The following is a 16,414-nucleotide window of genomic DNA, read 5'->3' as shown; positions in this document are numbered from 1 at the left end:
AAATACACTGGTGTAAACGATCAGAGCTCTCATGTTTGGGGAGAGGCTCAAGCTGTGGATGTGATTCCAGTACAATGAGCAGGGCAAATAATTTAAGGCATCTAAGTTGCAATGACGGTTCCTTGCAAACTCCATGACAAGAAGTTTTGTTGTCATTTCACTTCTATATACTGGGGTAGGATTTATTCCTCAAAAAGCACAGAATACTTTCTGCATGAAGCAAGATCAAATTGTGGAAAATAAGTGATGATAGAAAGAAAAGATAAATACCAAATGATTATTCTTTATAGGCATATTATTTTTAAAGGAGTCTGTAGTCCCTGAATCATAGAATCATTTTGGTTTAAAAAAACCTTTAAGATCATCAAGTCCAATCATTAACCTAGCACAATGCCAAGTCCACCACTGAACCGTGTCCCTAAGCAGCATATCTACATGCCTTTTAAATACCTCCAGAGATGGTGACTCCACCACTTTGCTGGGCAGCCTGTTCCAGTTTCAGGAAAGGGTTGCCTGATAATCTGTGAAAAAAAATTACCTAATATACAATCTAAACCTCCCCTGGTGCAAATGAGGCCATTTGCTCTTGTTCTATCACTTATTACATGGGAGAAGAGACCAACCCCCACCTTGCTACAAGCTACTTTCAGGTAGCTGTAGAGAGCTATAAGGTCCCCCTTGAGTCTCGTCTTCTCCAGGCTAAACAATCCCAGTTCTCTCAGCTGCTCCTCATAAGACTTGTGCTCCAGGCCCTTGACCAGCTTTGTTGCTCTTGTCTGAACACATTCCAGTACCTCAATGTCCTTTTTGTAGTGAAGGGCCCAAAAATGAACACAGTATTTGAGGTGTGGCCTCACCAGTGCTTAGTACAGGGGACTTTGGATCACTACTTCCATGTGTAATATTATCATTTCTAAGTATAGCAGACATCCTCTTAGGTGGCAGATGAACTACTAATAGACTTCCATAACTTGCCAAGAATGAGCCTATTTCAAATGCTTGTGCATATTTGCTAAGAGAGCATGGTTACTGAGACTCACATTTAGCCTTGCCAGCTAGAAGTCCATGTGTTTTCTTACTTTTATTTGCCTGCATACTAGTGGGCAGCTCATGTACAGTGTCAGAATTTGGGGATCTTTTAGCCTATTATTTTTGTGTTCCAGGAAGAAGATTAGGTTTTTTTTTTCATAAACTATCATTAAGAAATGGCTCAAAGACAGAAGAAAATGAGGTGAAGTTAGAGACTTCAGAAAGAATAGCAGGGACACTGATGTATTAAATAGAAGCACAAGTCAAGACTCCGTAGCCTGTGAGAGCCATGCTAGAAGAGCTCAGCTTGCCATTTTCAGTGGCAAGAACCAGCTGTAGTAAAAATTCTATGGAGCCAAAGAAATGCAGTAAAAAAGCTTTTGATATGAAATGGAAACAAATACTATTTTACATATTTGAAAAACACTCTAGATAATGGAAGGTATCAGATGGCCTGGAAATCATTAATTTGCCAGCTTTTCATATTCTACCACACTGAAGGTCACTTGCACTTTTAAAAGATATCTTTTAATTAAAAAGGTTTTTTTAATTTATATTCCCAAGAGTGGAACACTGAAGATTAGTTCCAAGAGATGCCTGCCAAAGTAGAAACCTTGTAATATCTAGCCTCTAAATGAGCACTTTGAATCTATAGAAACAAAAATAGTTTACAGAGGAGGGTTTTGTATTCAGTTTTACAGACAGAAAGATGATATTCTAAGACCTAGCTAGAGCCATAGCAAAGGCCTGGAAAGATGAATGCCTTTTCTGGTGATTTTCAGGTGCCAATATCAGCCAAGTGAAGTGATCTCTGACTGATTTTTTCCAAGGTGGTTAACTCTGGGCTGTGCTCCAGGTGGCACTGTGGTCAGCTGGCCTAAATTCTTTATGGTTATCTGGTTTCAAAAGGTGGGGATTACAGGACAAGTGAATGGAGTACCTACTAACACAGGTACCAAGGTGCCTATCTTTCAGTAAGTCACACATTTGAGTGCAAGTGCCATCTAAATCCAATTCACAGACCACATTTCTGATGGATCCTTGCACTGTCCTTCCAACTAGCAGCAAATGACTACGGGTTATACCGTTCTCAGTTAATATTAACACCTAACATCAGGAGCTGTCTGTCTTTACAATAGAGCAAGTAAGATACCTGTTCAAGTGTAGTCAAGGAAAGTAAAGAAAACACTAGGACATGTTAGAAGTAGGATGTCCAATATGTGAAATAAGTACAATTTCACTCAGCACAATCTAACATAAACCACAACAAATTTAATACCAGAAAAGGAAATACCTGATGGCTCAGAACATAATTACCCAGCAGGACTCTTTTACATCAGATGCCACTCAGGTGAGAATAATGATCTATAGCTGCTGGAACAGCCTGTCTCAAGCAGTATGTACCTCTACCAAACTCAGGACAGAAAAAGATGAAAAGGAATGTACCACTTAGGGGATCTTATTTCTATTACACTGAGCTCTGTGTGAGAAACCACTAAGGGCACAGTCACAGAGCATCCACTTGTTCTCTCCAAGGCAGGAAGCTGAGGATCTCTCTCCAAATCCTTCTTTACTGTATCTTGTTCAAAGAGGGAATCTGAAGTAATATTTCTCCATATAATTCTATAGCACCTTAGAAATTATGAAACCAGTAACTTTTCGGAGTTTGTTTCTCCCAATGTTTCCTGATAAAAGATGGAGTGGGCTTTAGATTCAGCTACAAGAATGCTGGAAAGATTGCAGCACCTCTTTCCACACTGGAGTTCGGTAGTCAAGTATCTTTTAAGAACACAGCTTATGCTTTGCTTCCTTCTTTGGCATTTCTTCTTTTTTGGCTTCTGTAAAATTCTTTCATGTCTTCTATGTGGCACTTGGGTAAGTAACAACTTAAAATGTCTGCATGACACAGCACCTCAGTACTTCTGTGGATTTAAGCCAACTCAGTTACAAAGCACTTTGCATGCATTGGTAAGAAAACCAGGAAAATCATTTCTTAAGTAATGGTTACTTGAAGTTCTCAGAAGAAGCTAATGATTCTGTTTAAGTAGATAAATAATCCATGGCAAACAGTCTCTAACATGGTATTTTAAGAATGCTTTCTTGTTTCAAAGCACAATAATTATTATTTTCACAGCACTTTTTCTGCTGTATAGTTCTGCTACTTTTCTCTATTGTGTTGCCCGTTTTAACGGCTCATTCTGGTTGAACAGTCTTCAATCAACAGCTCAGGGACAGTGTTTGCTTGCAAGATCCCCTGACATTGTTTTGAATTACAGGTTGTCCTGGTTTGAGCCAGGATGAAGCCAGTTTTTCTTTTGCTGATTCCTTTTTTCATTTCAGTGAGCTTTCTTCAACTAGCAACTGCGTGTTCTGCTAGGTTGATAAGACACTGGAATGTTTTTGTAATTGCTGGGCCCTCAAGGTCGTGCCTTTGCTCTGCCAGCTCAGACACTGCGGGGGGATTTGTGGCCCCCCTGTGGGAGGCTGGGTTAGATGAACAGCAAAACTGGCCAGAGATATTCCATTCCATATATCTACGTAGGCTCAGGGGATGGTCGGAGATGACAGAAGAAAACTTCCTTCCTTCCTGCTTCTCTCTCTCGCCACTTCACTTCGCTTCTCTGTCTGCCTTCCTTCTTCTCTCTCTTTCTCTTTCTTTTGTTCGTGGCCGGCATCTGGGAAAACACCATCTGCCCATCATCATCGACCCATCAACCTCAAGCCCTCCTGACCCTCGTAACTCTCTGCCTTTCTCCAGGAGCAGCTTCGGGATTCCTCGGAATTGTCTCGTCTGAGGGAAGTGCTGTGGGAGTTGCTGGGGGTCGGGGAGGCGAGAGGCTTCTACCACACCTTTGTATAATCACATATATATATATATATATATATATATATATATATGTATATATACGCTCTTATATCACGTATTAGTATTCTAAATAAAGTTGCACGATTCAGTTTTCAATCCAGCCAAGTCTCTCTCTTTTTTTCTCTCTCTTCTTCCCTACCTGGGTGGGAGGGGGAGGGGATCGAGAGCATTGTTGTCAAATTGAGTCAAACGTTGACAACAATTAATTGGCGCCCAACGTGGGGCTCGAATTTTAAGCCCAGATTACAAATTCCATCTCTGATGGGAGAAATCCCTCACATAGCAATGGCAAGCAATTTTGCTGAATTTCCTGATGGATTGAAAACTGAACAGATATTTGCTGCCATGAATCTACTGGATTTTCTTTCAAGCCTGCAGCTGTACATGTGGTATGCAGCCGAGAGCATTCTGCTTTTTGTGGCTGCTCTTGTGATCGTTTTATGGTTTACTGATAGAACTGTAGCCATTATCAACCATATAATCACTGGCTTGGTCATTTTAGGGATTATGATACTGTTCTTTATGGGGGCACTGTATATGTACAGCCACAATACAAGTTCTAGCTGGTCCAACTTTAAACCTCTATTTTCTTTCAAGTTGAATCTCCCAGCTTTTGATTTGAATAGCATTGTCACAGTAGGGATGTTTTTGCTGCATGTTTATAATATAATGTGGATGCGTAGGGCCAGATGCTGTTCTGCTCACTGCCATTCCCCCACAGGCAATGTTGCTGCCACTGCTGCTGCCAACACCACTGCTGCCAATACCACCACTCCTACTGCTACAAAAACAAGTGCTCCTACAGAGATAGAGTCTGATCCATCGCAAATCAGGCTAGTTGATCCTGTGACCAGGAGCAAGGCAAAGGCAAAGCGCTCCACCCTTTTCACCCGCTCCCGTCTGAGATATCCAGAGTTCCTTAAAGCAGCAGAAGGTGAGGGTGAGGAAGAGGATTCTAATACAGTTGATGGAGCGAGTGCCTCTCAGACAGATAAAAAATCAGACCACTCTCAAACGGATAAAGCGACAGCAGGCCCTCCTCAATCAGATGACGACGACGACGATGACGACGATGACCTTTTGTACCCTTACTCTATGAAAGAACTGCGCCTCATGAGAAAGGACTTTACCCGCATTGAGGGTGAGGGAATTCTTCCATGGTTGCTCCGATGCTTTGATAGTGATGCTGAAACCCACAAGGTGGACGAGAAAGAAGCCAAGCAGTTGGGATCCCTGGCCAGAGATGCTGGTTTTGACAGAGCACTTAGTAATAAGGTGGGAACTACCACCCTGTGGGACCGACTCCTTTCAGCTGTGAGAGAGAGATACCCCCACAAGGGTGACATTGAATGGCGCCGGAGCAGAACACCCACTCTTGAGAAAGCCATCACATACTTGAGAGAGATAGCTGTGCGAGAAGTTATCTATGATAAAGACGGACTTACAAATCCTGATGATGTTGAGTGTGACACACCGATGTTCCGGAGATTTGCTCAGGCTGTACCAGCAGCACATGCCCATATATTCTCCTTCATGGGATGCTTTACTGAAGGCGCAAGACCGACTGTGTGTGAGGTGGCTTTCAAAGCACGACAGTATGGAGACATCATCTCTGATTCCTTTCAGTTCCAAACCTCAGCCATTGAATATGTGACTGACAGAAAGAATAGGATGCCAAATGGATGGGGAAGTAAATCTCAGATTCTCCCTAGAGACGACAGGCCACGTGTTGCAGTCATTAATAAGAGACGTCCTGCTACGAGACAGCAGCGAGGAAGACAGGACTCACTGCGACGCCACCTGTGGTCTCTCTTGAAAAAATCATTTTAAAGAGGACATGAGAGTCTGGGACAAGAAACCCACTGATATTCTCCAGTTGCGTGTGCAAGAGCTACTAAACAGAACAATACCAGGAGATGGTTCTTCCAAGAGGAAGGTTGCATCAGTCAATAATCATGATGGTTCATCGAGTTCTAATGCTCAGCCTTAGAGATGCCCTGCCTCCGGCCAGGAAGCAGAGAGGGATAACTGAGTTTACTGGACTGTGTGGGTTAGATGGCCTGGCACATCAGAACCACAAAGATAGAGAGCTTTGGTGGACACGGGTGCACAGTGCACACTGGTGCCGTCGAATCATGAGGGAACAGACTCCGTCACTATCTCTGGAGTGACAGGAGGCTTTCAACAGCTGACTGTTGTGGAGGCTGATGTGAGCCTTACTGGTGAGGAGTGGCAGATGCACCCTATAGTGACTGGCCCAGATGCTCCGTGCATCCTTGGTATAGATTATCTTAGGAAAGGATACTTCCATGACCTGAAAGGGTACCGATGGGCCTTTGGTATAGCAGCTGTAGAGACTGAGGATACTGAACAGCTGCGTACTTTTTCTGGCCTTTCAGATGACCCTTCTGTAGTGGGGTTGCTGAAGGCTGAGGATCAACAGGTGCCAGTTGCCACTTCAACGGTGCATAGACGGCAGTATCGCACCAACAGAGATTTGGTGGTCCCTATTCACAAGCTGATCCGGCAATTGGAAAGCCAAGGTGTGATCAGCAGGACCTATTCACCCTTCAACAGTCCCATCTGGCCAGTGCGAAAGCCTGATGGCGAGTGGAGGCTAACAGTGGACTATCGTGGCCTGAATGAAGTGACACCACCGCTCAGTGCTGCTGTACCAGACATGCTAGAACTTCAGTATGAGCTGGAGTCGAAATCAGCTAGGTGGTATGCCACTATTGACATTGCACATGCATTCTTCTCTATTCCTATAGTACCAGAGTGCAGGCCACACAGGTAAAGAAAAACCTAAAACTAAGACCAGCAGGGAGCACAGCATTTAGTGTGCTCTTGCCACTGGTATATTACTTAATGTTTTCATGCCCATGAGTCCATGAAGTTGGAAATCTACAGATCAAGGTAGGCTGAGCTCTCAAGGGTTCATTGTTTTAATTAGAATTAACTAGTAAAATTAATTTGAATACATATTTTCCTAATTAAAATGTAATCTAGTTAATCAGAAGTTCAACATACTGGTTGACTCATACGATATTTTAATACATTTATTTTATTATATATTTTATATATAATAATATATATAACATAATATATTATATTATATATGATATATAATATATCATATATATAACATATATTATATAATATATTATATCATATAATATATAGTAATATATTAATATATAATAATATATAATAATATATAACATACATAATATATAATATATATTGTATAATATAATATATAATATATATATTATATTATCTCACCACAAAGTGTGAAACTAAAAAGAAGTTAAAGGCAGAAGAAAAGAGAAAAAAAGTACTAAAAATTTGACTACATAGCTTAAAGTTGTACTGCTTCTGTATGCTGAAACATTTCAATGGATGAAGCACAGATGCTAAAAACAAGATCTCAATCATTCTGACCAGAAAAGGCTACCATTAAGAATTCTAGGTGTGCTTACCTGTATTTCTGAGACTAATGAAAACACTGGCCTTGGAAATATGGGTTATGTACAAACCAAAGAGACAAAAAAAGACAATAAATGAAAAGCAGATATTTTAAGGTCAGGTAGGACAATGCGAACTCTCCAGGAATGTTTCTGAGAAATAGAGACAAACTAGAGAGTTTTTGTTGCATTAAAATGTAGGTATTAGTACAATAATACAGTGAAAGAGTTTGGAGATGCACATTGATGCAATTAATAATTTACAAGGAACAATTATGAACCAGAGCATTTTGCTGAAACTGAACCCAAGAGAACACATTTATTCACTAGCATTACTACACCTGGGGAAAGGACGCATATGCATGAGGGTGCCATTTGCTCAGTGTTTCAGATGGTTAAATTTTAAGCAACATAGATACTTCTGCATTCACTTCTGCAGCTGGACATCCTGAAATCCTGGGCCATTATAGATTCATGTTGCTTTTGAATGTCATTCTTAGTGACACTAGAATGCTTTGAACTCAAGCACTGTGTTTCTCATAACCATTACCTTGTAACTATTTTTAAAAGCAGCCCAGTTTCTAATAAATAGGCCAGAATTAAGAAAAAAAAATATTTTATATATATATATATATACACCTAACCCAAAACCTGAAAATTTAGGGCATCAGCAATAATCAGGACTAGCATCCTCAATGCCTTTTGTCCAAAATTGTAACTTTGTTTCAAGCTTCTAGCACAACTTAGAACCATCAAGCCATACTAATCCCTGATCAAAGCTCATGCAAGGTCAAAAACATGTGTAAGCATCTATGTACCAATCTATCTAGCATTCACAGTAATACAGCAACCCCTTCTCTCAGTAACACCTATGTTGCAACATGTGCTGCAAGATAAAGATGCACTGTCGAGGTACCCTCTTGGACCACAAGCATAAGAGTGGGAACAGTGAGCCAGAGCAAGGGTGAACTACAGCCCAACATCTTGTTTCAAACAATGTTTGCAATTGAAAGCTGACAAAGAGCGTAAAGGCTTATATTTCTCTAATACTTTGATAGTTTCCAATAATTTTTAGCTCAAGCACTTCCTGAGTTACATATGGTTGCTGTTTACTTATATAATCTTCTGTGGATTTCTTTTCCATAGACTCCTTCCATGACCCCATGTGAATTTTTGGTGCTCGTTAAACTAGGCAACACAAGTGCTCCAGCACAACACTAAAAGCAGCTTCAATTTCAACCACCAGGACTTTATCCAAAAGACAGTTCTTGCCATTGCCAAACTAAAGCCAGTCCAGTGAGACCTACCCAAAACAGAAAAATTAATTTGTTCAATCTATATTCTCTAAACCACTGCTGTAGCCTACATCTTAAGAATGCTTACCTGAGGAAGACATGCTGGCAATGGATAAAACCTCAACCATAAGCCTTGGTTTCCACCTTATCCTAGGCATGCGGGAATTCCAGTATGAAGTAGCAATGCAGCTATTTTTTAATGTTTTTACTGTCCCAGCCTTTAATCTTAACAACAAACATCAGGTAATCCTCAGCTTTGGTGCAGAAATCCAATGTACAACAGCAGTGCAAAAACCTGCTACTCAATGCATTCAATCAAGCACACAGCCAAACTTAGATTATTTCTTACAGCCAGTCCAGGCTTCATTCTGTCTTTGCAGGTCCTTAAGGATCCATCAGCAGTAAATATTGCTTAGTTACCGCCCACCCTAACGAGAACAGCCAACACCACTCTGATGTTACCCTACACATCACTGACCTCTGTCTGTTCCACAACTATTCCTAATCACTTGCCTCTCTTGGCACTGACTATTAACTCCTCACTTTTATCCCTAATAACCCAAACACTATTTTTTACTTTGTGCTGGCAGATGCTGATGACTCAGGCTTTATTCAAAGATGGGGATTGATGGCACAGAGTTTCATCAAATTCATTTTAAAAAACGTATTAATTCATTATCCATTCTTACTAGCCAGAATCTCTTTCAGTGCCAACAAAGACATCAATTCCCATTCACTGTAGCTGTTGAAACCTGGGACAGATCAGATACTCAGTAGCCTCTAATGGTGCAATTAAGAAAAGCTACAAGGACAGCAGTTCTTTTGAGCTCTTCAGCCTGTCATCTCTAGCAACTGTCTAGCTCCTGAAGGGAATTGCTACCTAATTAGAAAGCAGTAATGAAGAGAGACCAAATCCTGCAGAGACCCATGTGAAGTCTGGCTTAGTGAGTCCAGAGGAATTTTTCTGCCTTCTCTGTATGCTTCTGAGGTCCCACTTCAGCAATGCAATATATCCAACCAGTAACCCCTGTTGATTTTCCACAGTACAGATGTACTGTGCTGACTATTGTCAGTATTTATAGGGGAAAAAGAAGTCTGATCTCACTAGAAATCAAGCAAAGTAATTTTAGGGTCATCAAAATGCATTTTTCCAGCTGTGTGTACACTTATCTCTCAGGGAGCTTCTGTATTAATGTTATTCACAAGATTGGAAATGATAACACTGTAATGCTTTGTGCTAAGCACAGACTGTTCTCAGGACTTTTTAAAAAAATATTTTTTAAAAATATTAGCCTTTTTTCTTTTTATACTACCAATATTTGTATTCATTATTTCAGTAATTGCAGACACAAAAAGCAAGCAGCATTTAGTATTAGGAAGGTGATATTAGACAAATTACAAAATATTTTTTACATTTTTATCCATGCAACTACAAGCCATGCTCAAAAATAAAACAGAGATACTTAGGGAAAACCTACCTTGCAGTTATCAAACACTCAATTGACATGACAATGTTTTTTCAGGCAGCCTGCAAACATCCATTCCCCTTTATGGTACAGGCATAGCAACACTACCTAAGTTCTCATAGACTTACACAATTTGCCTCTGTCTCACAAATGCACTGAACAAGCTCAGTAACAGAATTACTGTAAATAGAAAATACCTAGTAGGTAACTGTTGTATCTCCAGGGTACACAGCTCCAGTCTTAGAATGTGTGTGTAAGATTTACTTCAAATCTCCACATCCCACTAAAAAAAGGTTTGGTAAACTGTCTTTGATAAAACATTTACAATCATTACTAACATTAGCTTACTAGCAGGAGAAAAACATTATCTGAGGAAACAGAGCAATGTCTCCAACACAGGGACTGCCAACCAATATGAGGACTAAGTCATAGGGTTACACAATACAGTTGTTTTATCACCATGCTCACCAATTTTTCTCAACAATTATATATATTAAGAGCAGGAATAATAATAATTTTGCCTCAGAGTAGACTCCTGGAGAATCAGCTCAGGGCTCTGCTGGTTTTTCTTGACAACAATGACACAGATCTAGCCCTGAATCAAAAAATTCAACATTGCCTGCATTTGGGGCTGGAACTGTACAGTAAATTAACGAGATTTGCATCTTTTTCTCATGGACACAGAATACCTTTACTGTAATAAATTTTTTCCTTACTATACAGCATCTTTCCATTTCCAAATAAACATGTCAATTAATTTGTCTGCTATCAATTGCATTCCTGCAATTTCAACATCACAAATCATATGACAAAGGGGAAAACATTCTAGAAGCAATGTTTAAAACTGAAAAATTAATCATAGCCTCCCTTTTTGCATAACTCCCCGCTTGTAATTCTAACTTTTGACCATCAGTATGATCCAAATCAAAAAATCCCTGTAGACTTTACCAGACCGGACTTCAACATTTGAAGCTGCGCAGTGGCTTGTTCTCTCAATCAAAATTCTGTAGCTTATAGCAGTGGTCTCCAAGTGGGGTGTGCACGTAAGGAAGAAAGTACTGGAACTTCAGTAGTGCATGTATGTAATCTATAAATAAATAAACAAACATCTTCTGGGGGGTTGTTCTCAAAAGTTTTTTACTGATAGGGTTGTATGATCAAAAAAGTTTGGAGACCACTGGCAGATAGCATGACTAAAGAAGGATGTTTTAACATTTCAGTCCTTTCAAAGGTACTAGTATGCTAAAACAATCTTTTCATACTGGGTTTGGGGTATAAATTTCCATTCATCTGGGAGACAATGGCAAGCAGGAAGAAAGGCTATTCAAGATGTCAAAAGTGTTCTCAAGGGTAAACTTTTAGCCCCACTGTGATCAGTTCACAATTATCAACAATCTTCTCTGATTTCAGCAAAATCAGATATTCACCCACATATTTGATTGGAGAGTACTAAGATGCATGTGGGTTTTCAGCAGGATGAAGATCTTACTGAGACTAAACAGTGTGGTAGAATAGAGCCTTTAATCAACTTGGAAAGCCCTTCCCACTTAGAGAGCAAAACAACATGATTTAAAGAGTAGCAAGCACTGAATTAAGATTTCCAAATACTTTATAGCATCATTCTCTACTGTTTCATGAGGAAAGGGGGCTGCTTTTTCTATAGACTTCATCTTTCAAGACAGAAGATTAGAATAAGCTGTCATTATCTTTCCTTAATTTAAATTAATCATCTACAGCTCAATAGATGCTGAAGTAAAATCTTTCCTGACAGCTTTAACAAGGTTTATCAGGTCAGTTACTGAACTTGGTAAGACATGCATGGACCTAAACCAACTTTTTTTTTCCATCCATCCATCCATCCATCTGGCCTTAGTAACATTGCATAATGATAATAAGTGAGTAGGGATAGGAAATCAGGACATCTTCAAGCTACTTACTACACTTTATGTGAAATAGCCTTTGTGACATGACTAAATAATCCTGTTCTCTGATTCTCACCTAGCACTGAATTAGTGCTGGCATATGCTAGACACGAGTTCCATTGCAATTAGTTGATGATTACAGATTGAGAGATAATTCGTTTCTCCTGTCCCTTAGGTTTAACGTGAAGTTTCAAACATAACAGGAGTATATCCCCTAGATTGCATTTCAGAGGTCTTTCCGTAAAACTTAGTATAATTCAAAGAGTTTGTAATTAAGTATTCTCATCTCATCTTGACACTGGGAAAAGCAGTTTCTCATCTGATTTATCCATCGCAGTCTCATTTAATAAAGCGTAAAGTAACAATGTACTGAAGAACAAGATGGATACTGTTCTAGATAATCTTACACAAATAACTAATTTCTTAAGTATGATTCTTGTATAAGTTAACATGTATGACAGAGTCACCAATTTTACTATATTAAAAATACATCTTTTTAGACTCTCCAAAAAAAGATGTGTCTTAATTTAATGGAACAGCTAAAAAAAATTCTCACACTGTAAGAATGTATATTAGGGGACAAAACCTGAAATACTAGACATAAGATTTTGGATGACAGCCCATTCATTTTCACTTACACTGGAAAGTAAGAAAATCAATCTTTTTCTCTAACGGTGCTAAAAAAAAACTGTGTCCCTCACAGTTTAGACATCATCAGAAAGATTTGATAAACTGCTTGAAGCAGTAAATATGAAGGGCTGCATGGCTGTGGCCAAAAAAAACCCCAAAAGAAGTTACTAAGCAAAGGGACACAGTAAGGATAAAGGAGGAATAGGAGATACCAGCTGCCTGCAACAAGAGAAAAGTTATTACAATGGGAGTTAAGGTGTGAAATACAAAACAGAGGTATGAAAATATGAATCTACTTTGTAGCAAAGGCCGGATAACTGGAAATGAAATAAGAAAAAAAGGCATATGAAGATTGATTTCATGAGAGAAATAAGTGATACAACTGCGACCTTTATTTAGGGCATGAGAACATATATATGACATGTTTTTCTTCCAAGTCCTGCCACTGCCATGCATGCGGGCTTACATACTTCAGGATGAGAAAGCTGCTCAAAACATAGAACTTGCAGGTCAAAATAGCAACAGTGAAAGAAAGTTAATCTTTTCGATTTATTTATGTATTTTTGTTTGCAGGAAGAAATGGACATTTTCACAGAAATATACAAATTCACACTAAGTACCTAGCAAATACTGAATAATGTCAAAAGATCTCAAGAGATGCTACTTACACAGAAATATTTAAGAAATCAATAGGAAGAATGTGCCAGGTTTTCTGCTTAATTTCCTTGGAGTCCTTATAACATAAAGCAAACATTCAAGGCATTGGGAATTGCGTTTCCCTTCTGTAAATGAAAGTGATGTGCTCTAAGGGTCATTAACCGTTTTGCCCTGAAAACTTGCTTAACTCCTCTACCCGATGAAAACGAAGGTGTGGATTCCCAAAATTATGGTCCTGGTTCACTGCTTTGAGGTTCCTGTAAAACCCAGCGACATTTAAGTGAACCTGTGTCTGCTCCTGGCCGCAAATCGAACGCTTCGCAGGGTGAGCTGTGGCCAGCAGGCTGCCCCTCGCACAGAAAAGCAGCCCCCCACCTGCGAACCACCTCTGCTCCTCCGGTCTTCTTGTTCCTCCTGCTGCTCTCGAGGCCCGGGACACCCTGTCTGCTAGGCCGGGTACGGGACAAGACACGCACAGCACTGTTCTGGCAGGACGGCACTACCGGGCCAGTGGGTAGGAAGTACCATAGAAGGAAAAAAGTACCAATTCTACAGCCAGCTGTGCCTCCAGCTTAAACAAACAAAATAAAACAAGCAAACAACAACAAACAAACCCCACCTTGACTACTGAAACCACTTCTAAGTAAAGCACCTGCCCGTTTTGTTGGTGTAAGTAAGTGCCTGGCACGCACGGGACTGCGGGCAGGCACCTTGCCATGCCCGTGTCCAGCGGGGGGCAGCGGCGGCGGGACCGCGATGCCGCCCGTACCCGGGACCTGCAGCCGGGCCGCCCGCCCGGGAGCGGCCGCAGCCTTCCCCCCACGCCTCCCTCCGTCCCTCCCCGGGCCCTTACTCTTTGCCCAACGCGCTCAGCTGCGCGGAGCTGTTACGGCTGCTCAACTCCTTCTTCTTGGTTCCCTTGCCGGCCATGGCCGCGGGTCCCGCCGCGTCCCACGCGTTGCCAGGCGACCCGGCCCGCGGGAGACAACGGTTCCAGCGCCGCCCCGCGGCCCCGGAGCCCTGCGGGAGCCCTGCGGGAGCCCTGCGGGAGCCCAGCCCCGCATCGTCCCGGCTCCCCGCGGCGCGAAGGGCCGGCAGGTGCCCCTGCGCGGGGGCGAGGGGCGGGGGCCTCGCCTCGGGGCGGCGGATGACGGGAAAGGCCCCGCACCGGCTCCTTCCCGGGGCGGGAAGCATGGACGCGGTCCTCTCCATCGTCTTCATGTTCCAGGAATCAAGTGTCTGGTGCGGTTTGGGTATAAATATTCTAATCGTACTACTTAAGTTTCTGTTGAACAAGTAACGCTGGAGAGTAAAAAGTTCTGATTTCAAACGGCAGCAAATTTTTGCCCCTTTTTACACTGGCACGTATAAATTCCATTTCCTTCCTTCCTTCCTTCCTTCCTTCCTTCCTTCCTTCCTTCCTTCCTTCCTTCCTTCCTTCCTTCCTTCCTTCCTTCCTTCCTTCCTTCCTTCCTTCCTTCCTTCCTCTCTTCCTTCCTTCCTCTCTTCCTCTCTTCCTCTCTTCCTTCCTTTCCTTTCCTTCCTCCCTTCCTTTCCTTTCCTTCCTTTCCTTTCTTCCCCATTTCAACTAATTCCTGTTATGAAGCCTCTGATTATCGAAGTAAACGGAGTTCCACCAAGTTCAGGTAAACCTGACATTAATCAGCTACTTTAGAATTCAGCTGACAGTTGACTTCAACCAAGTAGACTTTTTCACATACATTCCAGGGATTACGTTATTGGCAGCAACTCCTGTTTCTAACTCTGAACCTACTTGCTGTTTCCCAGTTTGGAGTGCCTGGTGAAAAATCTGTAAGAAAACAGAACATACTTGTTCACTTATTCAAGCTAAGTCTTTTTGAAATATAATAATAAAGGAAAACTTGTCACGTTGCAGAGGGCATGACTAGATAAAAAATACGAGGAAAAATATACAGATGTTGTTAGATCTAGAGGCTTATTTTAGACAAATGTCAGATCTTGATTTATATCAAGATGACAGAAGGCCAGATACATGCTTTAAATTTCAAAGTGGAAAATGCTTCCACATCTTTGCATTTCCTTCAGCATCCATTTTAAGTAAGGTACCTTGGGACATTTCCCACTTCAGAATCAAGTAAATATTTTATCTATTTTCAAACAAAAATTGCCTCTTTTCAGACAATTATGCTAGCAAATACTGATTAGGATATGTAGATGAATAATTGCAGAGACAGAGGTGACTTCAAACATCTGGCTACAGCTTCAGTACCAGTTCAGGGCTGTTAACCTCCACACCTTGCTGAATGCTGATGCAAACTTGCAGACTGAGGCTAGAACTTACAGGTCTGAGGTAGACCCAGAACACAAGTAAAACAGGCTCAGATAATGCATGATTTCTGCCTATTCCTCTGAATCTGCCTTCCTTTCCTATACTTATCGGGCAGAGAAACTACTATGGAAAAGGAACTTCATAACATAGTTGTAAGAGGCACCTGTGAAAGTGCTTCTAGTGGGAAAATTTCCTTCCTGTTCCCATCACAAATGACCAGTGAGATTGTAATACAATTATGTGTAAAACAGCAGAAAAATAATGGAAATGTGAGTTCATTTGTCTCAACATTTTTGGGTTGTGAAAGAGGAAGGACAGAAATCAGAAGAGAACATACACAAGCTATAGAGCCCTTCATTGCTCTGTTAAGTGATAGCTGCTACATATGAAGTGGAAAATTAGCCTTTTACCATAAAATATGTTTTGTTTGTGAAGAGTGATTGTATTAAACACAAATATCTAGGTGCTTTGCAAAGAAAAAAAAAAAAAAAAAGAAAAAAAAAGGATCTCTTTAAATCTTTTTTTTTTCTCCAAGAATTTAATTTAGAATTTCATAACCTAATAGAAATGACAAGGGCAGCTTGTTTGGAAAGAGAAGTTAATCTGAATTTTAAAAAAGCTAGTTTTCTAACTGGCAAAGGATCTGTAAGGTCAAATCAACTGTTTCACTGGACTAGCATCTAAACTCATGATGTATATCTGACAGACACTTCCTGAAGGGAAAAATTGTTAGTGTAGAGGCAGCCTTACAGCTGGAAAATGAACTAAATA

General features: G+C 40.8%; 1 protein-coding gene across 1 annotated transcript in view; it reads right to left on the bottom strand.

Annotated features, from left to right (window-relative positions):
- ADGB (androglobin) overlaps positions 1–14,544 on the bottom strand; it is a 107,333-nt gene extending 92,789 nt beyond the window's left edge. The window contains exon 1 of the mRNA XM_051615054.1: positions 14,186–14,544. Coding sequence (XP_051471014.1) covers positions 14,186–14,544 — 359 coding nt within the window. The remainder of the gene's footprint in view (positions 1–14,185) is intronic.
- Positions 14,545–16,414: the final 1,870 nt, after the last annotated feature.

Source organism: Apus apus, chromosome 3, assembly GCF_020740795.1.
Source record: "Apus apus isolate bApuApu2 chromosome 3, bApuApu2.pri.cur, whole genome shotgun sequence".
Classification (NCBI taxonomy): domain Eukaryota; kingdom Metazoa; phylum Chordata; class Aves; order Apodiformes; family Apodidae; genus Apus; species Apus apus.
The sequence above is the reverse complement of the archived record's forward strand: the minus strand, read 5'-3'. Positions and strand labels throughout refer to the sequence as shown.